The sequence below is a fragment of the Mytilus californianus genome, unplaced genomic scaffold, assembly GCF_021869535.1.
Source record: "Mytilus californianus isolate M0D057914Y unplaced genomic scaffold, xbMytCali1.0.p SCAF_8, whole genome shotgun sequence".
Lineage (NCBI taxonomy): Eukaryota > Metazoa > Mollusca > Bivalvia > Mytilida > Mytilidae > Mytilus > Mytilus californianus.
This window is the reverse complement of record NW_026262734.1, coordinates 68,291,671-68,317,572: the sequence shown is the minus strand read 5'-3', so window position 1 is coordinate 68,317,572 and position 25,902 is coordinate 68,291,671. Positions and strand designations below refer to the sequence as shown.

At 32.4% G+C, this 25,902-nt stretch overlaps 3 protein-coding genes across 4 annotated transcripts in view; all 3 read left to right on the top strand.

The window, feature by feature from the left end:
• The window catches only part of LOC127712999 (small G protein signaling modulator 1-like), a 361,281-nt gene that overhangs the window by 117,869 nt on the left and 217,510 nt on the right, over window positions 1-25,902 (top strand). The gene's annotated exons all lie outside the window — the stretch shown is intronic.
• Window positions 832-12,620, top strand: LOC127713010 (uncharacterized). 2 transcript variants are annotated; one of them, XM_052219607.1, is made up of 3 exons: window positions 832-1,227; window positions 6,030-6,174; window positions 10,415-12,620. In XM_052219607.1, the coding sequence occupies exons 2-3, from the start codon at window positions 6,108-6,110 to the stop codon at window positions 11,284-11,286; spliced, it is 939 nt and encodes a 312-aa protein (XP_052075567.1). In that variant the 5' UTR covers window positions 832-1,227; window positions 6,030-6,107; the 3' UTR covers window positions 11,287-12,620. The 2 variants fall into 2 exon arrangements, with proteins under 2 accessions (XP_052075567.1, XP_052075566.1); XM_052219606.1 differs by lacking the exon at window positions 832-1,227 and having other exon boundaries at window positions 5,753-6,174.
• Window positions 11,705-15,534, top strand: LOC127712842 (serine/threonine-protein phosphatase 6 regulatory ankyrin repeat subunit B-like). The gene is made up of 3 exons (XM_052219449.1): window positions 11,705-11,903; window positions 12,357-14,663; window positions 14,729-15,534. Exons 1-3 carry the CDS (start codon window positions 11,705-11,707, stop codon window positions 15,532-15,534), a joined length of 3,312 nt encoding a protein of 1,103 aa, XP_052075409.1.

Here is a 25,902-nt window from a genome sequence, read left to right as displayed (position 1 = left end):
CGAATACACATTTCTTAATTAATTAAAATTCAAGTATAATAGCACATTTTTAAGACCTTTGTGTTACTTCTCTTGGAGGACATAATTCAATAACAACTGCTATGAAATATTATCCTGTGGGAGGACACTATTTCATAACTGTTTCTGCAAAAAAAAATTCCGCTTAAGAGACAAAATTTCATGTCAATGTACATTATTTAATACTTTATATCTGGAAAAAACTGTCCAGGTGGACACTTTTTCACATGACACTATTATGTCTTACATAAACACTCATTGTCGACAAAGCTATTCCTAAAAAAAATGTATATTCAATTGTATGATGATGTACATACTCTCATTGTCACGAGAGAGTTCCATTGTAAAATAATTATTACAAAATTCAGATAAAGCGTAACGTTAGTAGTACTAAATCATTTTTCAGCATACATTTCTACTTGATATTAAACTCATTTAAATGTTAATAAGATAAAGGAAAATATGAAAAAAATCATTATTTACATAGCAACCTAATGACACGAAAAACAAAATGACATGAATTTCATATTCATATAATTATATTTAAATTACGGTTCCAAACCCACTAGCATGTTTGGCAATGGTCATTATAAACATGATAACATTTCATGTCATGTCAAAAACAGTTCATTGATTAATATGAGTTTAATTGGGAAGAGGTAATGCTGGATGGTATAATGTTGCAGCATGTCAGTGTCAACAATAATTAGTGATTGTCATACTGTCATCTTATATATAAGTATAAAAAGGGTTTTACTGTCATAAAATGGCTATTTTATTAAAAAAAAAAAAAATAAGAGCGATTTATGAACGTGCAATTTAATCATCAATGATAACTTTATATAAAATCCTTGTTTGATCTAAATATGTGCGTTCTCCTTTAAGGTGATACAGAGTGTAAATTTTGATACAATTATTGTAAATTGTTAATCAGCATCAATATGGCAGTTAATGAATGTTCAGCGAAATCCTTTTACAATATAAAGGAAAAACAGAAGGCCATTACTGAGGAAGAAGCAAACTACTTGCGGATTATCAATCTTATGCTAAAAGTAGCTCCACAAGCAGTAAGAATGACATTTGACAAAGAGTTTCCCTCTGGAGGATTACAAAAAGTGCTAAATCAGAATAAGTTTAAGGTTCTTGACCCATTGAAGAGAAATCGAGTAATCAACCAGAAACAGTGGAATTTATTATTTCCCAGAACAGGTAAATATTCGATTGGTAGATTTGTAAATAAGGTAAGCAAATAGCTAAAATTGACATACAAAACAAACCACAAAAATCAGTTTTCTTAAACTGCTGAGACTGACATTTTCATGTTGTTAATAGATTTCGTTATACCATTGTATGCAAAGATAGTTTACCATATAAAATCATTCTTGACTTAGGGCGTATGTGTTGCCTCTTAACTGGGATCGTTTTCTGATAAGTTTGATGAACCTTCTGTTTGTTTCTCCAGACCGATTTTGAACTCGACTTTTGACGTGACTCGGTTTTGATGCATCTCGTCATTGAGTTTTTTACTTAAGGCGTTCCTGGTGCAGGTGGGTCCTAAGTTTATACAGTGCTGTTTTTATTTTGTTTACTCTTGTATTTATATTTTACCTAATGTTTGCCTTATCGAGAAAGTGTATGTTGTCTGCTCTATGGTCGGGTTGTTGTCTCTTTGACACATTCCCCATTTCCATTCTCAATTTTATACTATATTTGGAACCATTCAAAAACCTAAACCACAAACTAAAACTAAGGAGACGTGAACATTTTGTAAATGATACAACTATCAACCAAACCCCAAATGACAATGATGTTACTGTGCATACCCGAAAGGTGTGTTTTTTTTTTCACAAAACCAATTTGGTCAAATGTTTTATCAAATTGCAGTTTGAATTTATCTCTTTAAACAAACTTCAAAATGTTGTTTTCTTAAATAGTTTTAAAGATTTTTTGTAAGAACATACATTGAAGATTAATAGTTGTCAATAGTATCTCAATTGATTCCAAAGAAAATGAATAATGGTATATCAAAGTTTAAATAATCAGAACACTAGGACCTCAATTAATTGTTTCAGATGAAGAAGCACAATATCTCAGCTGAAGATTTCAAATAACGAATTAATATCTCAATTTTAAGTTTCAGAACAATTATATCACCTTAAATCTCCTATAGAAATTCTAGTGCATAGGTTAAAAAGGCAACATCAAAAGATCATTTATATTATAACAGGTTTCTTATTTTTTAATTTTAAAGTAAAACTAAACTAATATGTCAAAATATAGACATATAGAAATATAGATTAGTTCTATTATATGTTTCGGAGTTTAGTGTGACGTTCATTGAACTAGTACACATTTTTGTTTAGAGGCAAGCTCAAACCCGCCTCCGGGTGCGGGATTTACTCGCTGTGTTGAAGACCCATTGGTGGCCTGGGATGTTTGCTGCTCTTTGGTCGGGTTGTTGACTCTTTGACACATTCCCCATTTCCATTCTCAATTTTATAGGTGGCACATTCCATTCCAAAATTATCATTTTCTTGATGAAAGGGATCAATTTCCTTAAGAACGTTAAAAAAGGGATTGTCATCATCCTTTTACATGTGACATTATTATTATTTCCCTCAAGTATTTATTACAAATCCTATGTATTTCCCTTCATAAGGTTTCATTTTATGTGTGAACAAAGTAACTGCATGAATGCTACATTACCACAATAAGATTTGCGTTCGACTCTGATCAAAGTATTAAGAACCATATTTTTACTATTTATGTAAATGATTGTAACTTCTCCTTTTTTTTAAACCAAGGATTTTCAAACAGGATTTATAAAAACAATTGTGAAAACTTATTACATACATTTCTTTGATTTGGGACACATAATGTTATTCCAAAATAACCAGTGGCTTTTTTGTTCTAAATATCTTGATTATAATACTATGAAATCTTACCTTTGTGGTCAAACATGCATAGTTCCTTAGTACACGGAAAAGTTATGTACCGATCTTAGAGTACATACACAGTGTTTGGAGTTACTGGACGCTTGTCTAAATGTCATATCAAATATAAAAATACCATGTTTTCCGAAGCAAAAATATCTACCAATACACCACACGAGGATTTCGTGTTTTAAAAGCCCTCAGTTACATATATATTAGTACTTGTTTTGAAATTAGAGAAAATTTGCATTCAAGTGACTAAATATACATGTGCTAGTGATGTAGTTTATTGTTTATGTATTACAAAGGGTAAGTATTCTATTTATTTATTTTTAAACAACATCTTGAATGGAGGATAATTATTTATTCATTTATTTTCAATGTAAAATATCTTAAAAAATTACTGTATAATCAATACTATATTTAAATATGTAAATGCTCTGAAATGGGCCCTTTAATTGGATTTAATAAAGTATTCGTATTCGTATTCGTATACAGTTTGAGAAAAGGATGACCTCCTACAATGCAAAATTCAAATATCGACAACATGTAGGACCATAATTGGATAGAAATACTTTTGTAGGTTATGTATCAAACTATTAAGATGAAATCATTGTTTTCTTCGACAAAACATATTCAATTATCGTATAACAAAGCGTAATTGTTAACCTTTACGAATTATAGGAGCTCTCATCATGAAATTATATAGCAAAATCATTTGTTACACTTTTTTAACTAGACAAATGATGAAAGACAGACGTTCAAAGACTAAAAATTAGTTGTAATTACTTGCAAAATTATTTTTAAAACTGGAATAATTTAAGGTGAAGCTTCTTCGAATAGTTTTGACTTAACCTTAATGATCTGTCTTATGAGAAACCTAGCAGAAATTTCCGTTGGAGATCTACTGCCACTGCCATTAGACATGAGCGTCGCAGCTGATTTGTCCAGGATGAAACATTATAGAAATTTGATAGCACTCTGCGATGATGCGACACTATCTAACATAGAATTTCAAGAGATGTGGGCTGATATTAGCAAGGTCATAATTGAAAGTTATTGAAATATTCTTAATCATTGTGAAAATGCATAGTAACATTTACATTTTTCCATTCTATACTCTTAGTCCAGAAGTTAAAACAATCTTTAACTATTATTTTTAATAATTCAATTGTAATGTTGTTTGGAACCTTTTTAAAATTATCAACCTTACAGTTAAAATAATTCAAACCACAAGTGGGGTAAATTTTCTCGCGCAATTAACCGTTATTGCAGGTGCGGTAAATTGTAGACGAACTCATAATACTAATGACCTCATTATATAATAACTTCCGGTTTGAAACAGTGTCATTGTAGTCCTATCCGGTCCAGGAAAGACTAAAAAATAATATTGGAGAAATATGTATGATGAAATTGCCTTATAACTTTTTTTTTTAAATTGAAGACAAATTGCTGCATGACAATTTTCGTTTTTAGTAGGTTATAGTACTAGTATCGATATAGCAACCGTAATATTACGCCATATCTATAAAAAAAAATCAAAAGCCTTTATGAAAAATTCTTAAGAAATATAGTTTTACATCTTCAAATTTTTCACTGTATTGCTGTTGTTCATATGTGAAAATAAACAATTACACTATACTCATAGACCAAGTCACAGCTCTTAAGTTAAGTTACTTCATCTAGGAGGGTACACAACAAGGCAATCGAATGCAAGGAAAATAAAATAATTCTATTTTCTCTGGAGGAAACTCGAAGGGGTAAATAATTCTTGGTTAATAGCGATACTGCATTTCATTTTTTTACGCAATCAGTTTCACGAATCATAACTGGAGATAACTCCACGAAATCTGAAACCCACTCCAAAAACGTCAGAATTCTAAAATCAGAAGTCTTAAAGACCTAAAGTTTAAACCTAATGGTCTACTTGAAAACAGACCTTGACAAAAACCAATGTTCAACCATGACCTTTCCACTTCAGACATAGTTATAAGATAAACTCCGAAATTTAAAAGTTCAAGAAAAAGTAAACTGTGGAAAATGCTTGTAATCAACCCGCAACTTTGTTTTTATTTCGACAAAAAAAACATAACTCTAAGGAACATAACCACCATCGAAGATATTGGAATGTCATAAGTGACCATTGCTAGAAAGTCATAGGAACCTAGAGTCTTCATCATTTACCTCAATGAATTGTGATATTGATAAACGTCGCAGATCATAATCACCTTGACCTTTTCACCTTAACTTGGAAAACCATAATCATCGTAGAAAAAAGTGAAAATGATGGAAAAATCAAGCAGCTACCTTTTTATATTTTGGACTAAAAGCTACTACCCCTTCGTATGGTTCAAGACTTATCGTAAATTAATAGATCTTTGATATCAGGTTTCAAATTTTGTACGACTGCCGAGGCTTTCGTATACACAAGACTCATCAGTGACACTCAAATCAACAAGGTTAACAAGACCAAATAAAGTACGAAGTTGAAGAGAATTTAGCACCCGAAATTCAGATAGTTTTGGCAAAATACTGCTAAGGTATCTATTCTATGGATAGAACATCCTTAGTATTTTGAAAAATTCAAAGTTTTATCAATCAGCTTATTTATGATTATGACCATATCAATGATAATTTATATCAATAACAATAATTACTCAAAAACATAAGTCCTGGACTCCTCAATATGTAACCAACGGGCAAAAGGTATAAGGCTAAGTTTCGTTTGGGTTTTTTTACGCCACTTTCAGCTACTGTCGCTTTATTTTGGTGACTATTTTTTTATGACAAAGGAAGCCAGAGTATCGGTAGAGAATAAACTATTTTCACCATGCAAACTATCAGTCCTTGTCAAATTATATCGCATTCGACGACAGCCCGCAACGATCTAAGTTCGAAATTGCAACATCAGAGTTAAAAGGCTAATAATCACTGTAGACCACTCGACAACACAGCCCCCTCCCCCTTTTCCCTATTTGACGTGACTAAAGTCAAACGTCAAGATCACCTTTGTCAATCCGAATGTCTTCAGAAGAGTACATGTAAATCATACACTTTATGGATGACGTTATTTTACAGACTGTTGTTCGTCTAGGTGGTATCGACTTTCAACAAAAATGTAATGATTTAAAAGTGTCCACACTAGATAAAAATGATATGGAAATATTGAACGAGTTCAGAAATAATGAGAGGTCAAACAATCCAATTTCGAAAGGATTTCAAGGTATGTAAATGTGTCCTAAAGATTGTTTTGTATTTCTTGTACTCGTGTACTGTGTATAATTTATCTGGTTTGGCAACTATGTATAATGAAAGGAAAGACAGTATCAAAAAAATAATTAGAATTATAAAGTAAATGAAAGAGACCAGTACAAGATTTTGCTATCACTTGGTATTCGTCGTCTGTCGTCCGTCTATGCTAAAAAAACACAAAGATCATCTCTTTCTTTACAACTCATCTAACTTAAATAATTTAAATCAAGGTCTTGGTGGTAGTTTGTTCATAATATCACTATTTGTTAATCAACCCGGTCGCCATGGCTGAAAAAAGAAAAGAAGGGTAAAATGCAGGTAATTGTCTTTCTTGAAATTCATAATAAAGACAAAATATTTAACAAGTAGCAAATTATTTAATTATATCAAGATCTATTTACGTCTATTTCTGCAAAAATTATTAGAGACGATTGCTTATTTTTTTTCAGTTATAGCGATTTACATGATATCAAAAATAGAGAAATGTTTAATAGCAAACCAGATCGGAACCACAACTTCTATATAAATATCTTCAGAAATATCATATATGTGAAGCAACCACATGTGTCCTATGGTGCCTTATTGCCCTTAAATGGTGGCGATTTTCATTACCAGTTTTGACTTTTCTGTGTGTGATTTGGAATATCATTACTAATTACTTTCCAAAAAAAAACAACATAAACTAAACATCTCATAGTTTAGCATACATGTGACAGAGTTGTCTTATTTCAAAATTTTCAGCTAGAGTTTGGCCCTCAAAACTCTTTTTCATTGTTTGTGTTAAGGAATTATTTTGTAAAGCTTCATCACCCATTATTGTAGGATTGCAGCTTAACATCATCATAACAATTGTTCTTACAAATTTCTTAATTGACTATGTATAGAACATGGATTGCTAAAAGTATGATTATCAAAAATAAATTGCAATATATTTTTTTTTGGTATGTTCAAAGACAGTTAATATCCTTAAGGTAACATTCTTATACAATTTTGTATTCAATTGGTAATTTATTCCTATTTTTATTATTAGATAATATTTTAGGAGCACAAATTTGTAATAAGCTAAAACAGGGGAAGTAACTCCAAAATTAATTTCTAACACGTTGACTGTTTGCTTGTCGCTCACAAGTTGAGATGGACGGCGTTTCTGTGAAGGCATAGTTGTATTTTGATGACTTAAATTCTATTCTAAAGTCATGGAAGTCTTCATTTATACACTCTTCTTGGAGATCGAAAATATCGACCCAAGCTAAAAACACTCGCTGACACCTGGGACTAGTATAATAGTCCCAGCTGACACATTCATCAAATTTATGACAAAAAAGTACATTGTCTTAATTAAATTACCTAGTTATTAACACCTTTGAAGTCTTATCCACTGTAATTGATTGTAATGACATGATTAACCTGGGGGCAATCACCTGGTGTCATATATGTAATTTAACTTTGTGATAAGAAATCGATGAAACAAAAGGCAATTTTACCAAAACGGCACAAGGGTTTTTGGGGAAAAGGCGTCAGGGCAGAAGGGCGCGGATGAAGGCACACAGGGCGCGGATGAGGGCACCCAGGGCGCGGCGCCCTTCTATTTTGGGCTAACGAGACCACTGATTAGGGACACGCAAAAACAATTAGTAATTTTCGCTGTGATCGAGAAAAAAGCTATTCCGTTAGCATATCCCAAAATAGTCGTGGTCTTATTAAGGCTTTTTCTAAAAGCGTTTTTGTGACCGTGATTGATAATAAACAAATCATCGTGTGCATCTTATAATGATATATTTCTCATTTGGTAATAGTGGTAAAAATTTTAATTAAAGTTTAAAAGCTCAATATCATAAATATTTGACCGAGACATAAAATGTTATATAGGAATCGAATTTACATACACGAAGATAATCTCTTTGTTATATTTTTTAATGGGCAAGCAACTTGATAAATAAAGTATCCCTTTTTTGGAGATTAAACAATCCCTACAAGCAATGTAGTTTTAGAAATTTATCCCTATATTTACTTTGGAGATAGACCATGGATTTTTTAACTTTGTTTTATCCCCAAATCTGTATTGCTGGATTTGCTAAGAATAGTTCATAGATTGAGTTCAAGCCATGCGAATCTTTTTATCATAGAACTACTAAGATACTTTTTATAACAACTATTTAACACAAAAAATACATGAGAAATAGTGGCGATACAACACTATAAAAAACTAGATGAATAAGCCATAATAATCAAATGTGGGTGTTGTTCCGACTAAACATGTAGAGTGTAAAAATCTCGTAAAATAGCTCTATAGGGAGATATAACATTGCACTTGGATTTCAAATATATAGCTATTTCCATTTTTATCAAAAGCGGACATATAACATTATAAGATTCACCCGACAAATGGCCGGCTTATATAAATAGTGTGCTCGCAGTTTGGTTGATAAAATGTAACCACAAACGTCCATGACAGTTTCACATTCATAAACATTTGGAAAACTGTTTAAAGAATTTCATGATGAGATCGATGCAAATTTCGTTTTTAAAAAATCCAGACTTACCGACCATATATTTTGGAGTCATGCATCAGGAAATAGATATTTTATGTTCTTTTCTTATAGGAGCATTTTGCCTAAAATAAAAGTTTACAAAAGAAAGGCGAAAGATACCAGAGGGAAATTCAAACTCATAAATCGAAAATAAACTGACAACGCCATGGCTTAAAAAAAAAAAATAAGACAAACAGATAAACAATAGTACACAACATAGAAAATTAAAGACTAAGCAACACGAACCCCACCAAAAACTGGGGGTGATCTCAGGTGCTTCCAGAAGGGTAAGCAGATCCCGCTCCACATGTGGCACCCGTCGTGTTACTCATGTTAGTACAAACCCGGTAAATAGTCTAATTCGGTAGGTCACATTCGTGAAAAGGGAACGGGATTGTAGTTAAGACATTAGAAACGTATCCGCAATCATCTGTGAAACGGATATTCCATAACGGTCAACAAACTCGTGATGGCGTCCGTAAAATTTATAAAGGGATGATTTCAACTGCACCATTTGGAACTCTTTTATTAATAGCTTTACAAAAAATATAGCATTTTTTTCTAATTATCGTGAAAAACTATTAAAAAATGTCCGGCTTATCAAGAAAGACAGAAATTGAAGACATATATTTCACGATCTACTATAGATTGGCTGTTTATTCAAATTATTGCCCAGCATTCAAACTCTACATCTATAAATGGCTGCCACCACCAAAAAAATAGAGGGTTTAAATAAAATAATCGTCCTTTAAATTGTAAAAAATATTTGATATAATAGAAAGGGGGAAATCTGAAAATAACAAACTGCTCATTACGGTAACATCTGAAAAAAAAATCCCCGAAACATCTAAAATCATCCAAACGGGTCAGACGATGCATTCAATGATATTTAAAGTAGATTTGTTTTTGATTAAACAAATCCGTTTCTGTTTTTATTAAATGTGTATGAACATTTCGTGGAATTTTAGTGCCAGTATTGACCTTAATAAAATATCTCTCAATATTAGATTTTTCGCTAGTTGTCAACAATAAATACATTTATGATGCCACAGCTTGACCAAATGGGTCATTACAAATGGCCAGGATTGCCATACAGACTCAGGCATGTCTTTATTCATGAATCCCCTGTTATAATTTATCAATTCATTATAAATGTGTTGATCACGTTGCTTACTCACATGTTTTCAGTGAGACACGGAAGGTACAAAACACTGATCTTAATATGTGTTGAATTTGCGTGTGATTTTATGTTAGAATACTTCTGTATTCCAAAGAAAATTTGAAATATGAGTATATATAACGGAAAATTATGAAAACAATTATGAAGAATTATATTTATTTTTTTTTTGGCAAAAAAAAGTCAATTATCAAAACTTTTGATTAATTAAATCAAATTCTGAAGGTTTAGTTCCTGCATAATGTTACACCAGGATAACTTAGAAAGATGTTTAAATTATTTGTCGAATTGAAGTGCTTGACAAGATAATCCCTGAAAAGTTAAGAAAATAAAAAAAAAAAAAACGATTATGAGGGGGAAATAATTTTGGCAGAAAAATTTAGAATTATTTATTAATTTATTTTAATTCCGAAGTTTAATTTCTACCAAATAATTCTTGCATAATCTTAAATCCTTACATAAGATATTTTGAACACGTGTTAATTATTTGTCATATTTTGAAGAGGTGCTTGACAGTATAATCGATGGATGGAAGATACTGGATAAGCAAGTGGTTGAAACATCAGCTATTCAAAATCTTAAAGAACTCGCTACAACTGCAGATACCATAACAGTAATTGGGTCTCCTGGCTGCGGAAAGTCAACTGCTGTGCACAATCTTGCACTTCAATTGCATCTTTATCAAGATTACGACATTATTGATAGTCATGATCCCATGGATTTGAGAAATTATTTTAACCCTGAAAGGAAACAGATATTTGTCTTCGATGATGTTTATGGAAAATATATGTTAGAACAACCAAAAATTGAAACTTGGTCGAGACTGTCAGAGCAGATTAACAAGATTCTGCAAAAAAAAACTGTTAAGATTTTTTCATCATGTAGAACACACATATATAATCAAATGGAAAAAGACAATGCTGTCATTTGCAGAACTGTTTTTAATTTGTTGTCAGATGAACATATTTTAACTGTTGATGAAAGGGTCCTTATGGCAGGGAAATACCTTCCTGAATATACTGTTGCTTCCATCATGAAAACAGAACGCTTTAATGAATACGATTTTTTTCCACTCTTATGTAAACTTTCTGCTAACAAAACACCAAAAGATATAGACAAATTATTTTCTCGACCTGTTGATTTTGTCCGACAGGATTTGCATTCTATGATGAAGCTGAGCGAGCAAACAACTATAGCTACATTATTCTTATTTGTAATTTACAACAACTGTTTAACAAAAGATGTTTTATGTAGAGCGTCTGAAATCAGACCAATTTTAGATGATTTGTCAGAGGAGTTCAAAATTCCCTTTGTTTTTTTCCATCAAAAGAGTGAAACAACAGTTAGAGTTTTTAATGGAGTCTTACGTCATTGAAACTGAAAATAAGTACAAAGTTATTCATGATAAAATCTTCGATATTATGATTTTTGTTTTTGGGCAGTACATTTTTGATCTAGTTATTAAGTATGCTCATTCAGATTTAATACGTGATCGTTTCCAATTTGAATCCGTAGGAGCGCCTGAAAGTGAAAATATGATTATCGTATCTGTTGAAAAGGAAGGAGACTATCTTGAACGCTTGTGCACAGATATAAAAAAAGGCAATGTTGAACATGTATTTTTAAATCATCAGCTACAATACCAGTTATTTCGAACGAAACTTATTTCATGGTTTGAAAACAATAAAGCCGATCTAGCAGGACCAATGTCAATGCATTCAAACGAGAAGTCTTCTCCATTGCTGATTATGACAAAACAAGGATACTGCGATATGATCCGTTTGCTTATCGATATGAATTTGGATATAAATGTTTGCGACGAATATCAAAGAACACCATTATTCATATCATGTTGGGAGGGAAATGTAGACATAGTTCATTTACTATTAAACAACAAATGTAACCCTGATCTGTGTAGCAAATATGGCATGTCTGCTCTGTATGTTGCGTCATGGATGGGATTTAGTCCTATTGTAAAGTTGCTGTTAGAAAGTAAATGCAAAATGAATATTGGTGAACATAAAAATTGGAACCCTCTATACATTGCTTCCGATTTAGGATACAGCAGTATAGTTGAATTAATCTTAAAACACAATTCCTTTTATCATTTCAGTATTGTTGACCCTAAATCACCCTTGTGCATTGCTCTCTCGAAGAAACATTTACAAATTGTAAACATTATCTTAAGACCGACTTGTTCTTCAGATACCTGTAATAAGTAACGTAAGTCAACGTTAAGCATTGTTTTGCACAAAATCCATGCAATGCTTTTTAAATCTATTGTTGAAATTTTGAACGAAAAAAAAAGTGATGACCTAGTACAGTATTTTAAAAGTGATAATATTCATGCAGATGTTTTAGCATTATTATCATCGCACAAGTGTAATGGTGTTTGCTGTGGTAACATTTTAAGAGAGTATAAACTGTTTTTTTTAATTTCCATAGCATATGGATATGAAAATGCTGTTTCACTTCTGTTGAAGGATCAAATTCATGCTGGAAATTTTTGTCAAGATGACAAGTCACCTATAACTCTGGCTTTGGAAAATGAAAACATCTTAAATATGTTATTGGAAAATGATTTCTTTCAATTTTGTAAGTCACATCAACAGCTTTTATGTAAAGCAGCATCGCAAGGATTTGTAAAAATTGTGGAGTTATTATTACAGTATAATGTAACTCCCAATGATTGTAATAACTTTCGCGAGTCACCACTTTTTTTGGCAATTAAATCTTATAATATAGATATTGTCAAACTGTTGATACATAATAAAGCCAATCCTAATATATCAGATGTGAACGGGAATTCACCTTTACACCTAGCAGCACAATGTAATAAAACAGAAGCAGCAGCAATATTGCTAGAACACGGTTGTGATATAAACTTATGCAATAGAAATGGCGAGTCACCGCTTTATTGGGCAATTAAATCTTATAATGCAGATAATTTCAAACTGTTGATACATAATAAGGCCGATCCTAATATATCAGATATGAATGGGAATTCACTTTTACATCTAGCAGCACAATGTAATAAAACAGAAGCAGCAGCAATATTGATAGAACACGGTTGTGATATGAACTTATGCAATAAAAATGGCAAGTCACCACTTCATGTGGCAATTAAATCTGATAATGCAGAAATTGTAAAAATCTTGATTGATAATAAGGCCGATCCTTATATATCAGATATGAATGGGAATTCACCTTTACACCTAGCAGCACAATGTAATAAAACAGAAGCAGCAGCAATATTGCTAGAACACGGTTGTGATATAAACTTATGCAATAGATATGGCGAGTCACCACTTTATTTGGCAATTGAATCTTATAATGTAGATATTGTCAAACTTTTGATACATAAGAAGGCCGATCCTAATATATCAGATATGAATGGAAATTCACCTTTACACATAGCAGTACAATGTAATGAAATAGAAGCAGCTGAAATATTGCTAGAACATGATTGTGCTATAAACTTATGCAATAGAAATGGCAAGTCACCACTTTATTTAGCAATTGAATCTTATAATGTAGATATTGTCAAACTTTTGATACATAAGAAGGCCGATCCTAATATATCAGATATGAATGGAAATTCACCTTTACACATAGCAGTACAATGTAATGAAATAGAAGCAGCTGAAATATTGCTAGAACACGATTGTGATATAAACTTATGCAATAAAAATGGCGAGTCACCGCTTTATGTGGCAATTAAATCTGATAAGGGAGAAATGGTAAACATTTTGATAAATAATAAGGCCGATCCTAATATATCAGATAAATATGGCCAGTCCCCTTTACATCTAGCTGTGAAATATAATAAAACAGAAGCATCTGAAATATTGATAGAACCCGATTGTGATATAAACTTGTACAATAAAGCTGGCGAGTCACCACTTTATTTGGCAATTAAATATGATAATTTTGATATTGTAAAATGTTTGATACATAATAAGGCTGATCCCAATAAATTAGATAACTATGGGAATTCACCTTTACACCTAGCAGCACAAGATAATAAAGTAGAAGCAGCTGCAATATTGCTAGAACACGATTGTGATATAAACTTATGCAATGTAAATGGCCAGTCGCCACTATATGTGGCAATTGAATCTGATAATGTAGATATTGTAAAACTTTTGTTACATAATAAGGCCAATCCTTATATATCAGATACATATGGCGAGTCAAATCTGGGAGTAAAATGGAAAAAAGAAGAAAAAAAGGTCGCTTCTATGTTTATGGTATCAAATCTTGATTCTACAAATCTAGGCATATCATTGCCAGAATACACGTGTAATCCAGGCATTTTTAATGCAAACAGCAACTCTGCATTGTATGTTGCGTCAGATAAAGGGGATACTGAAATAGTTAAACTATTGCTAGAACTCAAGTGTGATCCAAACTTTGTACATGAAAACAGCAACTCTGCATTGTGTGTTGCTTCAGTTAAAGGACATACTGAAATAGTCAAACTATTGCTGGAACACAAGTGTGATCCAAACTTTGTTAATAAAAACAGAAACTCTGCATTGTATGTTGCGTCAGATAGAGGGCATACTGAAATAGTTCAACTATTGCTAGAACACAAGTGTGATCCAAACTTTGTACATGAAAACAGCAACTCTGCATTGTGTGTTGCTTCAGTTAAAGGACATACTGAAATAGTCAAACTATTGCTAGAACACAAGTGTGATCCAAACTTTGTAAATGAACACAGCAACTCTGCATTGTATGTTGCTTCAGGTAAAGGACATGCTGAAATAGTTAAACTATTGTTAAAACACAAGTGTGATGCAAACATTGTTAAGACAACAGTAACTCTGCATTATGTGTTGCGTCAGATAGTGGACATACTGAAATAGTCAAACTATTGCTAGAATATAAGTGTGATCAAAATGTTGTTAATAAAAACAGCAACTCTGCATTGTTTGTTGCGTCAGCTAAAGGATATACTGAAATTGTCAAATTATTGCTGGAACACAAGGGTGATCCAAACGTTGTTAATAAAAACAGAAACTCGGCATTGCATTTTGCATCAGATAAAGGACATATTGAAATAGTCACACTATTGCTAGAACACAAGTGTGATCCAAACATTATTGATGAAAACAGCAACTCTGCATTACATTTTGCCTCAGCTGGAGGACGCACTGCAATTGTCAAATTATTGCTAGAACACAAGTGTGATCCAAACGTTGTTTATGAAAATACCAACTCTGCATTATGTGTTGCGTCAGATAAAGGACATACTGAAATAGTCAAACTATTGCTGGAACACAAGTGTGATCCAAACGTTGTTAATAAAAACAGTAACTCTGCATTGCATTTTGCATCAGATAAAGGACATACTGAAATAGTTAAACTATTGCTAGAACACAACAGTGATTCAAACATTATTAATGAAAATAGCAACTCTGCATTGCATTTTGCGTCAGCTCTAGGACATACTGAAATAGTTAGATTATTATTAGATAATGGAAGCAATCCTCATATTTGCAATCAAAAGTACGAATCTCCAATTTATGTTGCTTCTCGTAATGGCAATACAGAAATTGTAACGTTATTGTTAAATCAATGGCAATACAGAAATTGTAACGTTATTGTTAAATCATAATCAAAAAATATCATAAAACAAAAAAAAAATTTAAAAAGTCAGCTTTATATACTGCTACAATAAATGAAGAAAAGATATTGTCGAGTTACTTTTAGGTCACAAAAAGTGGAAATCTACAAGTGAATGTCCTATATATGGAATACGGATTAATCGAGCTGTTGTTATGCAATATGCAGACAGATTTTTGTCGACTGATCACAAGAAAAAGATACAAGATTTCATAAGTCTTTATACTGCTCAGGATAAATATTTTCCTCTAATTTCAGATCTAGTGCCCATTTCTTTAATGTGCGAGTCGGATACAAAATATGTTAAGAATTCCAATTCAAAGTGTCATCTCTTATGAAAAATTAATATTATTGTTAACTTTTTTGAAGGTATAATTTTAAAACTTTCACTATCACGCGTTATATTCAAATGAGCTGTAAATAAAAAGAGGGCGGAAGATACCAAAGGGACATTTAAAACTCCTTAGTCGAAGAAAAGCTGACACCGCATAGAAAACTAGAGATTGAGCAACACGAACTCTACAGATAAAGGAGGGGGGGGGGGTGAACTCATGTGCTAAATGACTTAATTTCCTAAATGAGAGATTGCCAATAATTTAAATCTATTCAATTGAAGTTGTACATACAATCTAAATTCTTAAATAAACGTATATTGAAGAAATAATTCTTTATAAATGTAATTAAAAGTCTAATTGAAAAAAACGTTGATAAAAATGTTATAAAAATTGTTTTATTATCTGAACCCAAATTTTTGAAAATGAAAATGTATACTGCCTCCATCTGTTGGTTTCTGATTATTAAGACTTTTAGCTTCCTCTGAATAGATGGAGACAGTATACAATTTCATTTTCAAATCGCATTAGATGGACGATCAATTAGAAATAAATCAACTTTTATTATTATTGTTTATAACCGAATCTAATAAATGTTTTACTGATATTTATTTTGGTAAATGATTATAAAGAATATGAGGAATACACCTAATGAGACAGCAACACACAAGCAATGCAAAAACCCAAAAGTCATCGTGAGGCTAACATATTGTTTCAAAACCAGACACGTACATTTATAATATGGCAGGCTCTAAATTGGCCGTGAGTCTAGAAAACTCGTTAACAAATGACCAGAAACTAGCTGCCTCATTGGCCATCATACCATATTTTTACAGTGTCGAGTTTCCTGTTGCAATCCAAACAGCTATACTGATGATCAAAAACACCTCATAATTGGATATTAATACAGGATTTGGATATAAAAAAGGTTTTACGCCAATAAACATTAGTGCACATTGTCAACAATGACCAAGAAAACCAAATACCAGAAATCGTATAATAAAGGCAAAACATAGTCTTACTATCAAAATATTAACATTGTCGTCAATATAAAATAAGGAGATGTGGTATGACTGTCAATGAGAACATTATCCACCAGAGTCCAAATGACGCCATTTGTACGCAACTATATCATCGAACGTCGGTCTTCAACAACGCCCTGGCATGATGACAAAATGTAAAACCTCATCATTTTATTAGGATTTATTATACGAAGTATCTTTGTTTTTAATTTTATTCACACAGATCCTAATGTATCCCGATACTTATACATCAGTGGCTTTCATATTTTCCGGTGAGCGTTTCCGATTAAGGTAAATAAGAAAAAAAATTTGGATGCACCACATCTAAATATTTTTTTTTTTTTGGCATTGGGTCGATTTTGCTGCTAGTTGACAACTAGTTTCCGAGGATATCATCATCTCAGTAGTCAGTGTTTCGATCGATCTGAATTGATTTATAGCATACCTTTCTGAAATGTTCACTGACAAATTAAGACATTTTCCATAACTAAGGTTCTAACTCCCTCAGGCAGAGATGACCTTGGCCAATTCGTGTATGTCCCTTTTTCATGTAATCCTCATGTATTTAAGTACTTGTAGGTTTGCCCCTCTTAATCTGCCTTTGTTTAAAGCGTGCGTGCTGTTTCTTTAGGAATGACACAACTAATTCATAGCAGCCCCATTGCTTTCTATGTTAAATTCTGCAACTTCAAGCACTCATAGCTATTGTGTCTCAAGTTCAAATGAAGTGGCAGTCATTTCCTGTAAAAACTGTACCATATCCTGCCTTGCGCTGAACAATTTAACATATCTTTAATTGCATATTAGAATGGACTGGTTCCAGGTATTTTGTTGTACAAAAACAGGTACAAATGTACCTCTGATCTGCTCAAATTCAAATTGCATATACTTTTTTTATTATTGGAAAGACACTTTTAACAAGCTTTCATTTGATACCAATATTTCCCAAATAATTTACTCATTGACAAAGTTACAGATATGCGTAAGAACTATTTTGTTTATAATATGTACAAATGTACTACTTTTTTTTTGTATTTATAAAAACAACTAGATGTGGTATGATTGTCAACTAGCCATCTCTCCACCACACTCCACATGACATAGAAGTTAACAACTATAGGTCAAAGCACGGCCTTCAAGAATGACCAAAGCCCATACCGCATAATAAGCTGTAAAAGGCCGATAAATGACAACTTTTCTTTCTGACCGGGTCCGAATTAGTGGTTCTTTACAATATGAAATATCATTTAACAAAATCATTTTGCAGTAGCTTTACACTGTTCTTATTCCTATTATTTTTTATGTGAGATTTGTATTGTCAAATCTCTTAACTTACAACTACTACTACTACTGCTACTTCTACTACTTCTTTTAATGTTCTGCATTATGATAATAATGATGAAAAATAAAGCTAAAAAAATTATAAGTAAAATATCGATGCATTTATAGTATATGTACTCGTTGTAAGGGGTTGACCCAACTTGCCGCTCCCCTTGCAAGTCATTAAATTTAATCATGAGTATTAAACTAAACTAGCCGAACATATTATAAAACAAATTTTGATTTGATGTTCAGTTACATTGTTTTCTTTAAACAAGTTATGTTCAAGAAATATACTAAACAGCGTTAGAAAATATCATGAAAAAGTTTATTATTCTTTCTCAAATTTCGTCGATAGGCGTACCGATTATCAGGTTAGCTGCATATTAATATTGTATAATATCAGCTGCGAGTCACAATATGAAGCTTTTTCAGTGTCGAGTGAGCGCAGCGAACGAGTTCAAAAAGGCTTCATTATGACGTCGGTGATATGTCCGGGTCAAAGTTAATAAGGCGGGGTCAACGTAATTGATGTCACAAAGCCGTGATATGCAATTTTATTAAGAGCTGAGCATAGTCATACAGACAGTGAAACGACGGATAATGAGGTAAAACTCTACTGGCCGTAGAACTGATTAATTCCACTTTACCATTATGAACCATAAATTGCTCCAGTTTCTCTTTAATCTTTTAGGCAGCAACCATCTATACACGAAATTTTACTTAAAACACCATCTGAAAAAAATATATTAACAGATATAGATTTTAGTTTTAGATTTGCTAGTTTATTCTTAAATGCATAATTACCAATTTGCAATCAAGGATATTTCGTTAACATAATCATATTATTTCAGTCAATGTCACCATTGCGTACATTTAATTTGAATACTTGTGATAAATCGGTATTTCTCGAATTACACCTTTATAGAATAGAAAATGGAAATGGGGAATATGTCAAAGATACACCAACCCGACCAAAGAGCAGAAAAACAGCGCAAGTCCAACGATGGGCCTCCAATGCAGAGAGAAATTCTCGTAACCAGAAACAGGCTTCAGCCTGCCCCTTAACAATTATGAATACTAGTTCAGCAAAATTGACGCCACACTGAAAAAAAAGGAATGCGCACAGTAAAACTCAGTTTAAAAGAAGTCCGATGTTAGACTAGGTAACAGAAGAAACTAAGCAAAAACACAATGATCAACATTAATAAACAAAGGACAACTAGCAGTCTTCATGTATCATTAAGGTCATACAGTAAAATATAGTTGTAAACTTCTATGTTATTTGGTCTCTGATGGAGAGTTGTGTCATTGGCAATCATACCACATCTTCTTATTTTTATATAGTCTGTTTAGCCAATTTTTTGGTCGTTGTGACTTATAGTGTATCCAGAAAATAAGTGAAATCCATTGATAACATGTAATATCTTTTCTGAAAAGCTAGCCGCCTCGTAGCTGATGAAATTTGAAAAGGTTTTTCAATGCAAAATAGCATTGTATCGTGAATTATAAAACATAAACGGAAAATCTAATTTTGAGATTTTCCTATTTCTTTTTTGATGGAAATCACAGGCGCTTGTCTCTGATTTTTTCCATATATACCTTAATATAATATTAAATATTATGTGCCTTTTTTTCAGAGACAAATACCTGTGGGGGAATGAATAAACACCCTAAAAAAAGGGGACACTCACTCAATCATCTGCGTTTGTATCTGTTTATCGACTAGTTTTTTTTTCTAAAAGATATGTTGTTCATCTTTTCAAAATGATCCTTAAAACTTATATTGAACAATCTTTTATCTGCCTTTTGTCATTCAAAACTAATTAAAACGAGAAGTGTTGAGATCTACAACAACTTAGCTTACCTCGTCACGATAGTCCCGATAAATCAACTGCTCAACGTTTAATGGCTATTGGAAAAGAAGTAAGTTGGACAAGGCCAAAATGTTACTAGAATATCGAGCTTAAAGTTCAAATTTTGATTGATGGCTGTTATAACAATGAAACGTATTATTTTAAAAACAATAACTAGATTAGATATCATTCTTTGGCGACACAGTTAGAAACAATTTCAATTTCCTAGCAAACAAAGAAAGCAGGCATCGAATTCCATTCGTTTTCAGAACCGGAAACAGCAATAGCGCACACGTCGACAAAAATAGCATGCAACATTAAACATGCTTATAATACATGTTAAAAGTGAATATAATATCTGACTAAAATAGTTAGTTTGTCGATACAGCGCTTCATATCATTCAAGCCTAAATTTCGATGAAATCCACGATATTTGGAAAACTTCATCAAAGTCTGTTTTTGATGCTTTTTCGGGTATACATTCCAACGTAACTTTCGAAACATTCGACAAAATTCGTTCTACTTCACTTTGTCGCATGATGGACATGATCGATATCGAGAGAAAAATAAGGCCTTTATCGTATCTACCCTTCAAAGCTTAACATGCTGAACTGACATATTCTTTTGTGGGAGAGCGATTTTATGTTGACATGTAGATGTCTTTCTTTATTCAATATTTGCCTATTTCTAGCTAGACTTTGGAGAGTTAAAAGCTAACAAATATTGTAATTGCATAATATGTCGACTGTAGAAGACTTTATAACTTGTAAGAGGCATGCACTGTTTGAACTTTAGAAGTAAGTAGTTTTGTGTTTCGGTTAATTATAGGTTGCCTGTCTGTATTATTTGTGTATACTCACATCTCCTTTGAATCATATTAAAAATTAAAATGTGTTAATATGCACAAATAATTGCTTTTCTAGTCTGAGAGTCGTTTTTTCTTCTTATTATTATCCCCTCGTCTTATGTTCTTCAAACTCTGCTATCTTGCCATGGTAAGATAGCTAGGCATCATCTAGCCCAGCGCAAACCCTCTTCTAAATTATCCGCGTATTAATCGAAATTAATTGATTTGGTTATATCCGTTTTTCAATTAAATTGTTACCTCGGATTATCTCACTAAGTATCAATGTATTACCTAGGAAAAAAGCATGCGCGGTGTGTCCCTAGGTTTTCATATACTTTTCAAATATGAACTTATTATTGCTGTGTGTTTGTTTATTCTACATTGGCTAGAGGTATAGGGGGGAGGTTTGAGAATCTCACAAAACATGTTTAACCCCGCCTCATTTTTGCGCCTGTCCAAATTCAGGAACCTCTGGCCATTGTTAGTCTTGTATGTTTTTTTTTAATTTCGGTTCATTTATATGTTTCGGAGTTTAGTGTGACGTCCATATTCTGTGAACTGGTACACATTTTTGTTTAGGGGCCAGCTGAAGCCCGCCTCCGGGTGCGGAATTTCTCGCTGTGTTGAAGACCCATTGGTAGCCTCGGGCTGTCTTCTGCTCTTGGGTCGGGTTGTTGTCTCTTTGACACATTCCCCATTTCCATTCTCAATTTTATAAGGACTCAAATCAAAACTTCATATCAACGAGAGACTAGATAAAATGTGGAATGATCACGTGTGCGTTTGTATACATTACAAAATTGCAGTAGTTCGGTTATTTATAGAATTATGTTTATGTGTACCGTTATGCATGGTTGATCACAATGCAACTTTAATAACTAAAATAAATAGTTCAAACCCGACACCACTCTGCGAGATTGAAGGACATTTACTAGGTTTTAAATTGCCCCAACCAATCAACAAGACTTTTGCTATGAAAGAGACAGTCATATCTTCCAATCAGGTAGTAAGAAAGCATTTAGTCCGAATACTGTCCATCGTTCAACTTATAAAACCGTCTCCTAAGAGACGATAATAATCTATTTTGATATATCAAATGTAAAATGTACTACATTATAACTTAAATTCTGCCCAGAAATATCACTATAAATGTACTTTGCGCTAAAGAAATCTTTATATTGTATACCGAGCTGTTCAACTACATTGTGAATAGTACCTTGTATCAAAATATCAGTAAACGTACTTTCGCTTCTACCTTTTGCATTGACAACACATAACTAAATGATGATGAATATGATGATGATGGTGATGATTTGGTGTTTAACACCCAGTGGCAAGTAGCAGTTGCATATCAGGACGAGAACATGTTAATGAAACAATAATATGACTCATGCTTTGTACAAGACCGAAAACTCTGAGCTGGGTTTTTTTAAGCTATAGTTCATATGGTAATTATACAGTCCTCAGAAAGATATGTCACGCTACTGACTCTGTATTGACCAGTCCTTGGCCTTAAACCTAAATGATGCATGTGTGATTGAGAATCAGCAAATGAATCTTTCTTTGGTTTAAGCAGACCGGGATAAAACCCATAATAATAGCCCGCACTCATTCGAGCGGGCTAAGATAAGTAAAAGAATTGAATTCTTATAAAAGCATATCTTGAAACTAATATTTTTTTAATAGGTACATTAAAATTGTCATCCGATCACCCTTGTATCTTTGAATAAATGAAACGCTCAGAAGAATATGAATCTGTTTGTGATATTTTGTATTAGAAGATAAGTTCATATAACAAATACTGTAAATCTCTACTTTAATTGCAAAAAATAAACTGCTTGCAATATATTACAGCCAAAATACAGAACTACAAGCAAACTTTCTTGTTTGAATTGTTTAACAGTAGTCATTGTGGGGCTCTTTATAGCTTTCTGTTCGGTGTGAGCCAAGGCTCCGTACTGAAGGCCATACTTTGACCTATAATTGTTTACTTTTATACATTGTAACTTGGATGGAGAGTTGTCTCATTGGCACTCATACCACATCTTCTTATTTATATTCATATGGCTTCATTAATTTAAAGCTGCTATCCTAATGCTTGTAGTTAAAAGGTTTGGTTGGCTTGCTTCCTTTGTTTGTATATATATAAATGTTTGCTCAAGCATTGTAATTAAGATTGGCATATGCAATCAAAAGATAGGCGGATCTTGTATACATTATTGACACTTTTAAAAATGTTATTGGGTGTTTTGTATAATGTAAACAAGCTAAAGTCCCGCCGATCTATTGATTGCAGATGTCAATCTTAATTACAATGCTTGAGCAAACATTTATACAAACAAAGCAAGCAAGCCAACCAAACCTTTAAATTGCTAGCATTAGGATAACAGATTTAACCCCAAGTTATTTTTTGTAGATCATATATCCCAGATCACAGAAGTCCATATTTTTAAGAAATCCTTGCATATTGATGGTTTATGAATACGCAGTGATTTGCTTCGACCCTATATCAGCGAGACACCGTTGTCTTCATATTTTGAAGCATATGAGGAGCCAAACCACCATTGTTTTCCCTTTTTAGTCCTTGTTAAATTGGCATTTTTCCAAAAAAATGTGCAGGATTTATCTTTGTTTCAATTAAAAAGATACTTGCATGAGTAAAGTTTTATCCTGTCCAGTATATCAGACAAAATTTCGCACAACATTTCATTGCATATAAGATCATAACTATCACTGGAAGTTAACCAATCAAACATTCCTGTTTACAAGCTTAAGTAACCATGTCACATAAGTTTCCAAAATATTTGATAGAAACACTAAATATAAAAAGAATGGTGCTTTGAATCACCCACGATATATTTTTATGACTCAGATTGTTTGTCTGCAATGACATGCAGGGTTAATATCCTACAACTGCCAATGAAGATTGATCATACATTTGGTTATCCATCGAATAAAAAAATTGGTTTTGGAAAATATAATTGATAAATATTGTCATAACAAGTTGTTTATTAAAGCTGTATGTAAAAAAAATGTTGACCAGTAGTTTAATTAAGGAGAGTAAACATTCAAACAAACTGACCATAAATAAATAAACTGGCTGGTAAGAGCAAACATGTATCTAACAAGAAATAAAAGAAGGTGTATTATGCAATAAATTTACACTAAAAAGTTTAATAGATACATATAGATTCTACCACTGCATCAAGTGTGATACGTTATTTATCCACTTGAGACAGTTAAATTTTCAAATTTAAAACGCGAGGCTCGCCGAGCGTTTTAAATATTTAAAATTTAACTGTCGAGAGTGGATAAATATCGTATTGCACGAGATTTGGTGGTGGAATCTGCTTCTCTAATGATTTTTAGACGATATGCAGACAATTTTTGACAGGAAATTTGTATACACTAATTTATAGCTATATAGGATACTGTTTCAACTTGTATATGTTTTACTTCTTATCAATGTTGTAATAAGAAACCGAAAATTTCCATGGTCTTTGTCTAGGAATTATGCAAGTTTTTGATTACAGGCAGTCAAGGTCAGCATGGTCCTGGCATGATCAGAGTCAATATTAACTATCATTGGCTGCAAATATTTTAATTGACCAATGAGGATAAAGTGCATGCTAACTCTTAACAAGCGTCTAGTTGCGCCCGCATTCTCGCAATTGCACTGAATGCTACTAGACGCTATTTTTGTTTTGCCAGAAAAGTAAAGATTTTCAATTTTGTCTGAAGAAAAGTTTGTTCTGAAAGAGGCATTATTCAGTTTTGGACAGACGATAACTGACGATTTTGTACAGAAAAGACGTAGTTACGATTACTGCACTTGTTCAGAAGGTAAAAGCCATCTAAAATATTATCTAGTTTAAAAATATTCGTTTGATATTGGGTAAATTCTTAAATTTGTATATTATGGTTCATCGAGTTTTGATATTTGGTCATTCATTTGTACATAGATTAGAATACTTTTTGTACGAGAATCGTGTAGAGGGCAATATAATTTAGGGTTCGATGGTACCGAAATTCAGGTTAAATTTGCAGGTTTGGGTGGAAGTACATTGTGTCCGGGTCGTAAAAGCATTCAGAAAGCAGAATGCATGCACGTTTTTCACACTTTTAAACCAGATTCTGTATTTATTCAAATTGGCGGTAATGACTTGACAAGCGAGAGGAAACTTGAGAAATTGGCTCGAGATATCGAGTGATTCTGTGATTACATAATTACAGTGTATGGTGTTAGTCACGTGATCGTTGGGCAATTACTGCCGAGGTATTCGGAAAAGTCTGGTCCCGATTATAACAACAAAATAAACAAAGCGAATCAGGTACTGTCTTCAACTTTGAAATCACGTACAAATATTACTTTCTGGAAACATGGGGGCCTGTGGAAAAACAAGAAAGCTTTGTTATCAGATAAAGTTCATTTAAATGATGAAAGTATGCACATCTACGCTAAAAGTATTCGTGCAGCTGTCGGTAGTGCAAATCGTATGTGAAATTAATAAAAATTAATAAAATCAGAATGATACATCAAACGATACGTTTACATAGTTTGCTTATAATAATTAAAAAGTTTTTTAGTTATAGAATGCTATTATCTGTACATGTATCATTGTTTTTTTTAATTTATGAAAACTTATGCATCAGTTATTTAATACTTTATTTAGTATATACAAATTTTTGCAGACAATCCACTGCTCTTGTTTAATTTATCCAATTATTGTGGCACACAAATGTATCATTATACACATGGTTTTATTGCCATCATTATGGATATGGTTGTCATAAATGTCAGTGCAATTTTGTTAAATGGTATCAATTTGCACAGGTTTTATATGGTTATATTTTGTATCATTATACATACATATGGTTAACCATCATTATGGTTATGGTTCTGATATGCATTGTGCACTTTTGTATTTATGTATCAGATTTAACTGGATTTATTTACATACTGTTTTACATGTACCATACACT